Source organism: Gorilla gorilla, chromosome 15, assembly GCF_029281585.2.
Source record: "Gorilla gorilla gorilla isolate KB3781 chromosome 15, NHGRI_mGorGor1-v2.1_pri, whole genome shotgun sequence".
Taxonomy (NCBI): domain Eukaryota; kingdom Metazoa; phylum Chordata; class Mammalia; order Primates; family Hominidae; genus Gorilla; species Gorilla gorilla.
Window position 1 is genome coordinate 105,550,838 of NC_073239.2, and position 15,673 is coordinate 105,566,510.

At 37.9% G+C, this 15,673-nt stretch overlaps 1 protein-coding gene across 7 annotated transcripts in view; it reads right to left on the reverse strand.

Annotated features, from left to right (window-relative positions):
• Positions 1-1,282: 1,282 nt before the first annotated feature.
• The window catches only part of EML5 (EMAP like 5), a 180,883-nt gene continuing 166,492 nt past the window's right edge, over positions 1,283-15,673 (reverse strand). For 2 of the 7 annotated variants that reach the window (XM_031001613.3, XM_055361816.2), the window contains exons 32-42: positions 13,359-13,532; positions 12,552-12,760; positions 10,688-10,845; positions 8,323-8,437; positions 6,827-7,015; positions 6,467-6,639; positions 4,367-4,529; positions 3,956-4,059; positions 2,458-2,611; positions 1,876-1,976; positions 1,283-1,589 (exon numbers count right to left, since the gene is read on the reverse strand). In XM_031001613.3, coding sequence (XP_030857473.3) covers positions 1,553-1,589; positions 1,876-1,976; positions 2,458-2,611; positions 3,956-4,059; positions 4,367-4,529; positions 6,467-6,639; positions 6,827-7,015; positions 8,323-8,437; positions 10,688-10,845; positions 12,552-12,760; positions 13,359-13,532 — 1,577 coding nt within the window. In that variant the 3' untranslated portion in view covers positions 1,283-1,552. Of the gene's footprint in view, positions 1,590-1,875; positions 1,977-2,457; positions 2,612-3,955; positions 4,060-4,366; positions 4,530-6,466; positions 6,640-6,826; positions 7,016-8,322; positions 8,438-10,687; positions 10,846-12,551; positions 12,761-13,358; positions 13,533-15,673 lie in introns of those variants that run through there. The other 5 variants (XM_055361815.2, XM_055361817.2, XM_055361819.2 and 2 more) reach the window with 5 other exon arrangements.

The following is a 15,673-nucleotide window of genomic DNA, read 5'->3' on the forward strand; positions in this document are numbered from 1 at the left end:
TGTATTTCAAAATTTGGCTTAATTTAGGAGAATCCACTGATGAACAAGTACCAACTTACGTTTCAAGCTTCTTAGCCCCATAATCAGTCCTTCAGCCACAGCTATTTAGAGCTCTAAAACTACCAGGTTCAATCACTGGTTATGCTTTCTGTGATGTAATTTAGTCATTTCTATTTTTAGTATTAACCAAGTATTAGACACAGAAAATAGGTATTAAGAATCTTCATATATCCTGTCAGACCAAATGGGATTCCAGGAACCTAAAGCGATCTATTATGCTATAAAGATAATTAACACATTAAAAACTCATGGGGTCAATACAGCATCTTAAACCTCACACTTAGAAAAATATATTTTTAAATAGCAGTCTACATAATTTTCAATCTTCAGGAAACTACAGATAGGCTAGACAGCGAATTCCTGAATGATGAGTAGTGATCTTTGGCAGCATTTAAAGTGAAAAGAAATAAGGATCTAAGAATTCAGCCCTAATCCACTAAAAAAAGGAATTCTGACTGACAAGTTTTCACAAATGGAGTTGGGCTCATTCATTTTGGAAATAAACCTATGGAGTGGCACACATCTAAACAAATTTTCCCAATAGAAAAAAGGCTATAAAAATTTTATTCCAAGAGTGATTAAATTGTATAATGTTGTGTATGTGAATTTAACACTTTTGTTTACATGTTAAACAAATGTGTATATATTAGACTACATTAAATATGCAATTCTTTCTTCCAGTTAAATACTGTTGCTCCCTAAAACCCTTACATTGTACACCATTGGGAATGATTGTTTATCATACTACTTTTCCATTCGTGAGGCTACAGTTATGTTTTAAATGTGCGATTACAGAGATGGCATCTGAACATAAACTGATGGCTCGAAAATGAAAATGGAAATGTAGCAGCCACATACTGCTAACTTTGGATCTGTTCCTGAATTCAAAACTACTAGGAGAAAAGTGTCCTTTATAAAAAAGGACCTTATTAATGCCTAAAAAACATCATATTCTCTAGGAAAGCTTGTGTCTGTTTCCTTAGGGAAAATGTTTGCCTTTTAAAAACTGCAATCCTTTAGGATGATCATGACTTTCCCTTTCCTTATGGAAATGCAAGAATAAAATATTTCATTAAACAATGAACCTTGAAAATAAAATATAAACATTAAGAAACCATTTTGCTAAAAAGATAATGAAAATTATCCAAATTGGTTTTTGAGTTCTTCTGTAAAGAGTGCTCTACCCTAAATTTTCCCAGCAGGTCTGCCGAAATCGCACACTTCCCAATACAGGGGAACTTGGCCTTTACCATCAAGTATTCAATCCTTCCTTGAAATGGCATTATCTGGCAGTGTATGGATTACGGATTATACCCAGTGCATATAGCAAATACTTTGAACAGATCAGTCTTTCACTATTTTGATGATTCTGGGCATTTCTCCCTGTTACAGTCTTGGGTTAGCACCACTTGACCATGCAGGGTTGGGTTTTGGTTTTTCTTCTCTGTAATTCTGGTCTCAAAGTTAATTTCTGTAGTCATCTCAGCATCTCTCAGTGAGGTGTATGTACACATTTCCAGACAAATAAGCTGCAATCAGAGAGAAAATTGCAGGGAGTTAATTATGTTTTTAGATTTTCATAACAGTTTAATATTTTTCAGTTGCACTTTCAGGTTACATGTGTAATATTTTTCCTCTTTAACTCCTTTTATTCTGTATTTGCATAGATATGAGATTCTGAAGAGCCATCTGGTTATACTACCTTCTACTAATGTTGACTAGCTGATTTCATAAACCAAAGCTGTAGGAGAGTTGTTATAAGTCTCTTTAACTAGTAACATAGTCTGCTCTTCATGGGCTGAGAAAGTTACTAACCTGCAGTCATCACCTCCAGCACTAACAACATGTCGATCACCACTGGTAAATCGAATATTTGTCACATGGGGCGAATGACCCAAGAACCTTTTGTGTTTTGCCTAAAAAACAATGACAGACAAGCTCAGGGCATTTGGTGCACACAGAAGTCAAAGGCTCTTATTAGGAACTATAATCTCTATGACAAGAGCTGTGGAGAGAGTAGGGAGTTAGCACCGCAGCCAGTGATTAGAATGCTTTTCAGCGTGAGTAGTGGATCTGCAAAACCAGGCTGTGTGGGCAGTCAGATGTCTCCAGGTACTCTGACCATTTTTCTCTAAGGAAAAGCATTTGAAATTTGATAACTGATTATAGGTTTGGTGAAAAGCTAATTACAGCTTTTGTAGGATGGTTCCAAAGATGGTATTACTCAAGGGAGAGGATTTGTTTCTAATAGCTTTTATTTCAAAGTAAATAGATTTAGAAAGTTTGGGGAAAAATTTAGAAATTAGGACAAAACATTTTAAATATATGGGAAAATGCTGATGATAAGACATCAAAATTAGGAGCAAACTGATAATAGTAAACAAAACACAAACTTACAAATTTTTCTGGACATGGGAAGTCAAATAACTTAACCATGCCAAAGTCATCTCCTGTAACAAGACTGATTCCTGAATGAGATACACAGGCACAGTTGACATCAGCTTTCTCAGCATGTCTGGACCAGATTCCCAAAACCTCATCTCCTAGAATACTAGAGGGAAGGAACAAAAGAAAACTCATGGCAAGTGCGGGCAGGTTGACTATATTCAAAAAGTTTCTTGGCAATTAATCTCTAAGTACCCTATCATGTTACTTAAAATACAGGAAGTAAATTATGGTAAGTTAAGTTGTTTGGAGACCTGAATTTCATCAGGATATCAACTCCTGCCTTTTAAAAATGACATTTTATAATTTGAAGGGTTTCTAGATTAATCTTATTAAAGTAGTACTTTATGAAAACTGATAGAACTGTTTTTTCTTTTTTTTTTGAGACAGAGTTTTCGCTCTTGTTACCCAGGCTGGAGTGCAATGGCATGATCTCGGCTCACCGCAACCTCTGCCTCCTGGGTTCAAGCAATTCTCCTGCCTCAGCCTCCCGAGTAGCTGGGATTACAGGCATGTGCTAACATGCCCGGCTTATTTTGTATTTTTAGTAGAGACAGGGTTTCTCCATGTTGGTCAGGCTAGTCTCGAACTCCCGACCTCAGGCGATCACCCCTGCTCGGCCTTCCAAAGTGCTGGGATTACAGGCTGAGCCACCACGCCTGGCTGAAAACTGATAGAACTATTTTTCAAATTAAAAGTGCTACTTGGCTGGGTCCAGCAGCACATACCTGTAATCCCAACATTTTGGGAGGCTGAGGCAGGAGGACTGCTTGAGGCCAAGAGTTTGAGACCAGCCTGGGCAATATTGTGAGATCCCTATCTCTACAAAAATAAAAATGACTTATGACATAGGAATTAAAAAAATTTCAGAGATGGGGTCTCGCTGTGTTGCCCAGGCTGGTATCAAAACTTCTAGGCTCAAGTGATCCTCCCACCTCGGCCTGCTGCATCAGAGATTACAGGCATGAGCCACTATATGCCTGGCTGATACAGGAATTTGATGGCATTTTTCATTGGCCAAAAAAATGGATAGTCATGGTTACCTGTCATACAGCCAGAAAATTTGAACAAATTTGGAAGCTTTGACTTCTAATAGATTCAAGATAGCATTCCTTTAGATAGAGAATTAATAACAGTTGCTTAACAGCACCCAATACCTTTTTGCCAGTCATTAAATTTAGCGTTAAGAAAAATATCAGGGTATCTTTAAAGTTAAAACTTTGATTTCCTTAACAAAAAAACAACTTGATAAATCATGGAAACTGATAAAACATGGAAATATATTCAATAAAAAGGGGTCCCAACATGAACATACCATTTCAAAATATGGTAACAAAAACTTGAAACTCAATTACTATTCCTTATTGGAATGGCTCTAACAGTTCAGAAATAGGATTTTCTAACTGGCCTTCAAAGTCAGTTCTTGCCTTGTGAATATATAAGTATTTACCTAGTCCATGTAGCCCAAGTAATTCTGTCAATAGCGGCATGATCCATAAGATGTTTTCCTGAAGGCACTTCATAGACATGCCGTTTATAGCAGCCACTAGAGACCTTTCATCAGATTATAAAATGGGACAAGAATTCCATTAGGTGAGAGACAAAATCCACAGGGGGGTTACAGAATACTAGCATATTGCTACTTGATTTACATGTCTAACATTATTAAGTATGCAAAAGATCACTACAAAAACTTAGGAGAAAAGCACTGATAAGTGGGGGAGGAAAGGGGAGCTGTAGGTCAGAAGGTACAAAGGGAGGAGTTGAGAAGCTGGAGCTCAGGAACTTTAAATGCATTCACTAACACGAAATGTAAAAGCAGAAGAACTTGCCACCTGGGTATACAGTATTGGTACTGCACCTGGAGATAACTGCTATCTGCAGAGAAGTCCATTTGAATGACAAAGCTTGGAATGTCTTTGCAGTAGCTGATTCTGTTAAGAGTGGGGCCCAACGTTAGGTCATAAAAATCCACTGAGTTCTCACTAGAACCTACTGCCAGGTACCGGGAATCCGGACTAAATCTGAATCAAAACAAAACGTAAAAAGTATTAGACCACATGAAGTATTATAAATACTTAAGATCAGTGACTTTTCCTTTCTAGTTCTTAAAAGTAACGTGTGATAAGGCCTCAAATAGATTTACCTGACAGACACAACTGATTATGTATACTGAGATTGTCTGGGTTACATGAAATAAGGGAGCTTTATATTTTACTTAAATTTTAAATATTTCCCCAATTGTCATCTCCCAATTCCTTTAAAAACATCTAATGGTTTAAAAAAACTTTCTTAGGACAGGCCCGGTAGCTCACACCTATAATCCCAGAACTTTGGGAGGCGGAGGCGGGCAGATCACCTGAGGTCGAGAGTTTGAGACCAGCCTGACCAACATAGAGAAACCCTGTCTCTACTAAAAATACAAAATTAGCCAGGCGTGGTGGTGCACGCCTGTAATCCCATCTACTCGGGAGGCTGAAGCAGGAGAATCGCTTGAACCCAGGAGGCACAGGTTGTGGTGAGCTGAGATTGCGCCATTGCACTTCAGCATGGGCAACAAGAGCAAAACTCCAACTCAAAACAAAACAAAATTTAATTTTTTTAAATAGAGGCGGGGTCTCACTATGGTCCCAGACTCCTGGCCTCAAGCAATCCTTCCCCCTTGGCCTCCCAAGGTACTGGGATTACAGGTGTGAGCCACCACACCCAGTCAGAACATCTCAGCTTTTAAAAGCCATTAGCATTACATAATTAATAAGCTAACAATTCATTAAGATAGTTTTCTTTCATCTGGAAAAAACGTTGTCTTAATATTAAGCAAAGAACACAGCCCAGCTTAACTAATCTCCAGTTATTAAGGTGAAATGACACAACTTGAATCTTGGAAGAACTTTTTTTTTTTTTTTTTTGAGACGGAGTCTCGCTGTTGTCTCCCAGGCTGGAGTGCGATGGCGCAACCTCCGCCTCCCGGGTTCAAGCGATTCTCCTGTTTCAGCCCCCTGAGTAGCTGGGATTACAGGCGCCTGCCACCACGCCCGGCTGATTTTTGTATTTTTAGTTGAGATGGGGTTTCACTATGTTGGCCAGGCTGGTCGAGTGCTCCTGACTTCAGGTGATCTGCCCGCCTCGGCCTCCCAAAGTGCTGGGATTACAGGCGTGAGCCACCGCGCCCGGCCTGAAGAACTTATTTAAAAGACAAAGTGAAATGCTATTTGCCTAGCAATCTTTGGAGTCATATGGGACAATTCAGTCTCTTGACATGGCCCATGAGTCTTACTGAGGTACGACAGAGACATGTAAAAGCTAAGGGAAGCCACTGTTACTGTTTTATATATTGAAGTTCTGAGGAAGGTTTCATTTGTAAAAGGATTTTACTGATGAAAAGCGTACAAGCTTTTGACAGACCTAGATTCAATAATCTTATCTACTGATCACATAGAAGTACTCCGTAAATGGTAGCCACTGTTGAAAAATGCTTAAGCACTGAAAAAGGTTTAAGAAACATTTAAATTAATTTGGATTCTGGAACATTTAATCAATAGGTATTGATTAAATTAATGAACTACATATTCCCAAACTGAGATTGCTAAGAGAAGATATGTTTGGAATCACAACTTTAGTTTTCCAGGGTGACAACTTTTGAAGGGCAGATAGCTCTCTTGTATTACGGTGGGAGATACCTCTTGGTGGGATGAACTTAATAGACATGGCTAAGTGTTAACATGAATTCATCAAACATTACCTACTAGTACTTGCTATTATAGTTGGTGCCCAGTGGGTTTATAATTTAGCAAGAAGAATTAAGTAGTATATAAACAGCCATATTTTAGCATACCATTTATAATATGGGAAATGCTACAGGCCCTGGGGACCTCTTTTTGAAGGCAAGGCTATGGAAAATTTTACAAATGGAAGTTAAATCAAGTATATACTAGAAACTCTATTCCATTTGTTCACTAACCTGATATCATGGATTGCACATCTCCTGTCTCTCTTCTTTCCCCATATTTTTAGAGAACTCACTAGTAAAATGATAAATTCTCCATTTTTCATTCCAATAGCCACCATGTCCCCTTCAGGGCTATAACACACAGTACGAGCAGCATGCCCCAAATTCACTTTGTTTAACATCTTCTGCATTTAAAAAAAAAAAAAAAAAGTCATAGGAAACAACATTAAGTGAAGTACTTCTAAATTATACCAGTTTCCCCTCAAAATGCTCAACAGAATTCTGATAGTTCTTTAAGTACTACCAATTTAGAACTTCCAACTTTTCTTTTTAGAAGTTGTAACCTCTTTTAAAAAAATTATCTGTACTTACTTTATCAGCAATATCCCAAAGTCTCACTGTCCCATCTTCTGCAGCAGAAAGGAAAAAATCCCTGGAAGGATGTGTAGCTAGTCCCCAGATTGGCCCATCCACATGACCGTTAACTAAAATATTACAAGCTGCATTTTTCTCTCCAACTTCGATTATTTCAGCATTCCTTGTCCCAACAAGGATCTTGCCCTGAAACACAAGCAGGACCAATACAGTGAATGTAATACAACAGCTGCTCTTCTTCTTCATAATATAAAAATGACCCTATTGACCTGCTTTCAGAGAACTTTTTGCTTTGAGCTAATCTAGTAGCAAGGCAGTCATTAGCTCATGCAAATTTTTCTATGACTACAGGCACACATCTATCTGTAAGCACACTGGGCTAGATTACATATTAGAGTCCATGCTACAGAATAGAACTTTTCTGTGGCAGTACACCTGGATTCTTCAATAATCAAAGTTTTTATTTGATAATCTTAGGATTTCCAAACTGGGGTCAGTGCAGTGGGATATAGGAAAAAATAATAGAATTTATTTTTTAGTTAAAAAGTAAAAGCTTAACTACAATTTAATATGCAGACTGAAGATAATATCCATATGATTTATAAATACACTTAATAAGTACAAACACGCTCAAAAATTTTCATAGGAGTTGTAGTTTTGAATTTTTATTTTGAAATTGACACATAATTATACATATCTATAGGGCATAGGGTAATACGCATAACCATCACCTCAGACATTTATCATTTCTTTGTGATGGAAACTTTCAAAATCCTCTCTTATAAATACCTGAAAATACATAAATACGTGATTCTTAACTATAGTCATCCTACAGTACTACAGAATACTAAAACGTACTACTCCTATCTGGCTGTGTAAACTTGTATCCTTTAACCAGTCCTTCCCTATCCCCCTCCCCCTCCCCCTTCTCCGCCTCCAGTAACCACTATTCTACTCTCCACCTCTGTGGGATCAACTTTTTTAGCTTCTGCACAGGAGTGAGAACATGTATTTATCTTTCTGTGCCTGGCTTATTTCACTTCACATCATGTCCTCCAGTCTCATCCATGTTGCCACCAAGAATGACAGAATTTCATTATTTTTTTATGGCTGAGTAGTATTTCATTGTTTGTTTACTGCACGTTTTATCTAGGGAATGTGTGTTTTTTTAAAAAAGGGAGACAGCTGTCCTAATATAAATGAGTCAACTGGCAAGGGTTTTCAATTATGTCTACTAGGGTGGTTGAATTGGCAGATTCTAGAAAATATTGGAGGTTTACATACAGTATTTAGACAGAATAGCTTCCTAGCTTATGCACCACACTGGTGCTAACTTTGGCAAAGAAAGCAGCAAAGACAGAGTAATGTCGGCAAGCAAATCCATCGTTATGCATTATTAAGTATTGTTCATTAGGCTGCAAAGGGTGAGGGAATCACAGTAATAACCACTTTCTGTTTTCTGCTGCACTGTATCAGCTCATGGAACATCTTACTTTGCCTCTGCACACAGAACGAACACAATCTGTGGCTTGTCCTGTCTCAAGCCTGAAGGCACGGCACCGCCTCAGTTCCTGATCCCACAGTTTAACCGCTCCTCCTTCTTTTGACCTAAGTAAATAACCAAGCCAGAGTAAGTGTTCATTATTGGCTACTATAATTTTTATTATAAACAAATACCAAGTTATAAGCAGAATCTTTTTAAAAAAAAGGCCCTGATATTTATAATTTACTTCTAATATTCTTGTAAACTTTCTATGGCAATTTGAGGATATACTATATCTCAGTCAAAATAAACATCCAGTTTCAGTGAATTTTATTTTGAGAAATACTCTTTTTTCTGACATGAGCATAATTTTATTTAGCCTCTACAATACATTATCCTCTCTCATAATACTTTTTTTTTTTTTTTTTTTTAAGATGGAGTCTCGCTCTGTCTCCCAGGCTTGAGTGCAGTGGCATGATCTCGGCTTATTGCAACCTCTGCCTCCCAGGTTCAAGCGATTCTCCTACCTCAGCCTCCCGAGTAGCTAGCATTACAGGTGTGCACCACCACACCCAGCTAATTTCTGTATTTTTAGTAGAGATGGGGTTTCACCATGTTGGCCAGGCTGGTCTCAAATACCTTGACCTCAGGTGATCTGCCTGCCTCGGCCTCCCAAAGTGCTGGGATTCCAGGTATGAGCCACTGTGCCTGGCCTCATAATACTTCTTGATTAGGAAGATGTAAAAAAAAATTTTATTAAAAGGATAATGGAAATGTAAGGCAAAATAATAGAATTACAAATGCTATGCTACAGAGTTGATTTATTTTTTTTTTTTTTGAGACAGAGTCTTGCTCTGTCACCTGGCCTGGAGTGCAGTGGTGTGATCTCGGCTCACTGCAACCTGTGCCTCCCAGGTTCAAGCGATTCTTCTCCCTCAGCCTCCCAAGTAGCTGGGATTACAGGCATGCACCACCATGCCTGGCTAATTTTTGTGTTTTTAGTAGAGATGGAGTTTCACCATATTGGTCAGGCTGATCCCAAACTCCTGACCTCGTGATCCGCCCATCTCGGCCTCCTAAAGTGTTGGGATTACAGGCGTGAGCCACTGCAACTGGCCCAGAGCTTATTTTTGAAGGCCAAAACAGAAGCATATTTATTCCCTACCAGGTGTTAAAATATCTCACTGGAACAGTTTAGCAGGCTTCTAGTGAGCGGGGGTGTGCAGGAGTAAATGATGTGGGAAATACAAGTGTTGGAGGACGAAACAGAACCCATTTATGGATTTTCTCCTGGAAGGGCTGAAAAATGTATTCCTTCCTTTTCTGCTAGATGAATTGCTTGTCTGAAAGCATGCCTATGTGCATTCTTCCTTTATGTAAAAGGCACAAATTCTGCGCTTGTGTTTAATTAACATATGTGGGTTCTTTCAATCCTGTATTGAAATGTACTTCTTAGTCACCTATATGTCACATTTTTTTTGTTTTTGTTTTTGTTTTTTAAATGGGGTCTCACTCTGTCACCCAGGCTGGAGTGCAGTGGCACCATCACAGCTCACTAAAGCCTCGACCTCCCCAGGCTCAAGTGATCCTCCCACCTCAGCCTCCTGAGTAGCTGGGACTACAGGCATGTGCCACCACACCCAGCTAATTGTTGTTTTTTATAGCGATGGGGTTTCACCATGTTGCCCAGGCTGGTCTTGAACTCCTGGGCTCAAGCGATCCACCTGCCTCAGCCTCCCAAAGTGCTAAGATTACAGGTGTGAGCCACTGTGCCTGGCCTACATGTCATGTTTCAACATGCATATGACTATGTTGGTGACAAATCAAATCATAAGTATCTGGTTACTGTTGGGAGATTTGAAAATCACTCAGAAGAGACCTCTTCTCAGATTTTGAGGTCTTGTATAAAACAGTTTAAATTTGCCTCAAGCAAAAGGAAACAAGGCAGTTCTCTCTAGTTCCCTCATCCTTTTCTAAAGCAACAATGTGCATTCTACTCCTTAGAATCCATTCTGAACAAAAAGAGAGCAGGCAGTCAAAATACAACCCTGGCTCCAGATTCCCCCATGGGCCTCCTACTCAGCAAATACATACACAGGCATACAGACATTAAGAAAAGTAACTCAACTTGTAGGACAACTACCTATCCACACCTCAGAAAAAGTATCACCCCAACATGAAAAAAATTGGAAGTGAATTAAGACCAGAAATGAGAATCAAATAGAAGGCACATAAAAGGTAACAAAGGAGAAGCATATGAGGAGGAAGGTCGGAGAGGACACTCTGTGTAGCCTAGAAACAACTAGAATAATTAACTGCAAACCTCAGGTAGGTCACAAATGCATAAATATTCTGTGAAAAGAAAGAGGACTCACGGCCTTTCCTTTCCCCCAGTCACGATAAGTCCATCTCGCAGGGTGGTGTACATGGCAAACACAGGCCCGTTGTGAGCTCTCGCCACGATTCTACACAATATGTGATCTTTCCACACACAGACATCACCACTGATGGTACCTGTAAACGTCAAGTTATTCTGAAAAGGAGTGGGGGAGGGGGAGACAAACTCATCAAAAGTTCAAATAGAGTTCAAATAGATAATTTTCTATGTATGTGTAATGCTGTCTCACCCTTGATACAAAGAGCATGCATCGTGTAGTGGCAGCAGCACTGAATTCACGAGTCAGGAAACCTGAACGGGAGGCTTAGCTTTGTCAGGACCTTTTCCTTTCCAAGTCTGTTGCTTATTAGCTAGAATAACCTTAGACAATTCTTCCCTTCCAATTCTAACATACTATAATTCTAGGGTTTATTTTTTATTTTTTTGAGACGGAGTTTCGCTCTTTGTTGCCCAGGCTGGAGTGCAATGGTGCGATCTCAGCTCACCACAACCTCTGCTTCCCAGGTTCAAGCGATTCTCCTGTCTCAGCCTCCCAAGTAGCTGGGATTACAAGCTCCAGCCACCACGCCTGGCTAATTTTTGTATTTTTAGTAGAGAGTTTCACCTTGTTAGCCAGGCTGGTCTTGAACTCCTGACTTCAGGTGATCTTCCCGCCTTGGCCTCCCTAAGTGCTGGGATTACAGGGGTGAGCCACTGTGCCCGGCCTGAGCCACGGTGCCTGGCCTGGTCTTATATTAAGAATACCCAAAATGTTCAATTGAAATTTGACATGGCACAAACATTTCAATGGTCTTTTTCTCAAAAATGTAAGTGTACTTAAATATTCTAAAATTATAACTTTTCCTGTAAGTATTGCATAATCACAAAAACAAAAAATGCACTTAGTTTTTCGATGCACCAAAGGATTTATACAGCCTAGCCAATGCAGGATATTAAAGGAAAGAGATGTGGATTGGAAGCCACAGGTCCAGATGAGATGGAATAAAGTGAGAGGACAGCAGGTCTCCTGAACACCCTTCTGTCAGGGCCAGGAATTGTGCTATTTCCTTCTGTCTCACTACCTCCTTCTTCCCTCGAAGTAGAGACACTGGCCCAGAGCACTTCCAGCTGTATGATAAGCAGTGTGTTAAATGATAAAAAGCAAAGGAAATCCTAAACCCTAGTACCACCTTAAATCATTTGAAAATCATGTTTCTTGATTTACCTTTCTCTCTGACAAATTTTTAGGACTATGAAGAACTACTAGGAAGACAGAAATTTTAGGATATTTAGGGTGACAATTAGAAGATTAAGGAAGGCTTTTGAGTATAACAGTAGTCCAAGGAATCAAATGTTCGTCATAATCCTTATTATGGTGGCTTATGCCTGTAAACCCAGCACTTTGGGAGGTCAAGGTGGGAGGATCACATAGCTTAGGAGCTTGAGACCACCTAGGCAACAGAGCGAAACCCTGTCTCTACTAAAAATGAAAGAAAAATTAGCCTAGCATGGTGGTTCCTGCCCTGTAGTCCCAGCTACTAAGGAGGCTGAGGATCACTTGAACCTGGGAGATGGAGGCTACAGTGAGCTATAATCGCACCATTGCACCCCAGCCCAGGCGACAGAGTGAGATATTGTGTCAAAAAAAAAAAAAATTCCTTTTCCCCCTCTCATTAACATTCTTTTCACTCCCTAATTTCTGAAAGAACTAGATTTTTGAAAGATGAAATATATGCTTGACCAGGGCATGTAATGATTAGCAGATCACAGTATCATCTCAACAACATTCATGTGGCTGATGATCTAAGGCAAGAGAATGTAAAGTAGTCAAAGTCACACTATGTGCATTTTAAGAGACATACTGCACCAAATGCAATAGCGAGCATGGTCTGCATCCGGGCATCTTCCAGTGTGCTCAGTAGCCCTTTTTTGCTAAGAAGAGCTCTTCCTGCCAGGGTCCAGAACTTCACATGTTTTACTCCCACTGAGACAAACTGGGTATCTGAATCTGGTCGGAATTCTGCCACAAAAATACGTTGATTGTGACCAGCTCTGCTGGCAATTTTGGCACCTGACAAGATACAACAAAATTATCTAGGTTATTACAAGAACCAAGCTAATCAACAGCATCAAACAAATATGTAAAATACATAGTTCAAAAAACAAAGGCTTAGAAGAGAGGCCAATGGCCCCTGCTCTACTACCTAGCAATACATGATTTACAATTATTTGTGTATTGAGTCCTTTTCACTTATCTTTGCTCCATTAACTTTTCTTTATATAACTTCAATGTTTTGTCTAAAGTGTGGTAGGTAATATTATCCTGCTGATCTGCTATTATCATTAGAAATATACATAATTTTCTAAGAATCTCCAAAACCAATCAAATCATTAATAATAAATACATAGTTTCTTGCTGGAAGAAAATAGCAGTGAATCATTTATAATACTAATAATGGTTTCATTAATTTATCTGCTTTGTAAGGTTACAGTTCCACTGGGCTTTTAAAGTGAAATATACCTACAGTACCACTGTGTACAGTATATTGCATAGGCCTACACTGAATGATTGTTTCAACCACCAACGTTAAGACAAATATTAAATACAGAATTCCTACTACCTTTGTATTCTTGTTTTTTTAAAAATCAAACACACAAAAGAATCCTACCTTCCTGCCATCTCCAAATGGTAATAGTATGTTCTGGGTCTAGTCCCACAGACAGCAATAGTTTGCCAGTAGCACTGAAGCTGACTGAACATACTCCCTTTGAATGGTAGCATCTTAGGATAGATAAAGTCTGCTTGTTCATTGCATCCCAGATGTGAATAGAAGGAGCTGTAGCTAAATAAAGATAGTATCAAAAAGTTGTAATCTACCTGTTATAAATATTTCTGTTTCTAAAGCTGATGCATATTCATCTCTGAAACATGGACAAATGTGTACCAAACAAAAACTGTACTTAACAAAGAACAGCTCAAAACTAAGACTAAATTTAAAAAAGGAAAAGGAGTTTTGGGGGTGGGGAGGAAAGAAAAGGAAAAAATATAGAACACTTCTTCAGGCTATATTCCAAATTGCACTTTTGGAAAAACAGCATTTAGACAAGCAAATCAGGCAATCTCAACTTTAAACAATTCAAAACAAATGCATGTTTTATGTATACTTTTAATCTTTATACAATTATATGGAGAACTATACAAATATTAAACAATAAATATTAAACACCAAGTATACATTCAGTACTGATGTTACCTGAAAGAGAAGTGAAAAGCAGACACAAATAGAGAAAGGCAGTAGATAGGAAACCACCTGAATAGATCTCAGAAGAAATTTTCAACCATACAGATAGACATCTGGTAAAAAGCTAAGTTCATATCACTTTATAAGACATTTACTTAAAAAGGATTTCATGAGAAAAATAAAACTGCTAATCTTTAAAAAAAGTGGTTATTATTAATCTTGTGTAGCTTGTTTCTGCTGCTTAAAAAATTATCCCAGTTCTCCATATTTTCTAAATTTAAAAAATTATAGTTTTATATTTTCTTTTTTATGAACTGCACCCTATAAAAATGGATAGGTCAATTCAGCAGTTAATTCAATCTCAGAACATAAGTACTTTTAATGAAGCAATAAAAATACTAAAGTGCATTTGCTTCAAATTATAAATGTTATAAATGTTTTAAAAATAGAGAAACATTAAGACAAGCTGCCTTAAATCATTCAATGCAGAAATAAATGTCGGTCTCTAAAGAAAATATTCTGATAAGTTTAGATTATATTTTATACCATCTGCTATTTGTAATACACAATGATAAATTAAATCTGGCAGTTCTTCAAAGCAGTTAAAATATATTAAACCAGAGACTTAGAGTATCATTAAGTAGAAATTGTTCAAAGATTTATGCAACTGTAAAATATCAAAACTACATGGAAACATACATAAAAGTTTATCATATAATAAAATAGGTTATTTATGTTTGTAAAATTTATGACAATAATATAAGTATTGAACTAAAATTAAAATATTATTCATTCATTAAAAGTCAAAGTACCCCAAGGCATAGGTAAACTTAACCTCAATAAAGAATGTTAGGTGGCTTAAATTTAAAATGTAAATATATACCAGATCACTCTATACATTTTGCCAGTGATAAATATTATATAAATATTTTTATATGTTTACAAAATGCACCTCTAGGCAATTCACATGTTATATTTGCCAAATCATGATGAAGTAGACAATAGATTTTCAAGAAATATCACTAACTTTCCCTCCAAATTTAATATGCCACAAGTTTTAAAGTTTTATTTATCTAAATTTAAATAGCAAGTAATCTTAAATTCAATGACTGAGCTTCTCATATTTTTATGAAAAATTAAAGGAGATGGCAAGAAGGTGAAACCAGAATTTATGTTTTAAAACGTATAGGTACGTAAGGTAATGGAATTGTCACACACTTAGACTGTTCTAAACTTACATCAGTAACAGTATTTAAAACTAAAATTACTGCAAATTTTCAGGACCTCTCGAAGTTACTAAAGATGAAACTATGTTTATTAAGTATATTATATTTTCTCCTATCATTTGGAAATGGTCATTCCTGATGCTTGGGTAACACATAAACAATTCTTCCTCCACCTGTTCCAGGAGGCCATGAGGTATTAAGTACCTATCATGGCAGGCATGTTACTGGGGACATCGCATATTTTCTAATGCTTACCTTCTAGGTAGGTACGTTTTTTCCTGAATTCAGCCTCAGAGAGGATAACTGACTTGCCCTAATACAACTCAGAGCTGGGAGAGGCAGCACAGGTATGCTGTTCTCAGTATCCAGGTTCCACTCTTGCTCTTTTCCCCATATGTAGCTCCCTCCAGAAAATCAATCCCAGTAACTTTTCACTACCGTTTTTCACTCTTAGTTTCCAGTATAGAGATGCCATAAGTGTCTCTTTAAATTTTTAATTGGGTCTTACAAGAATCA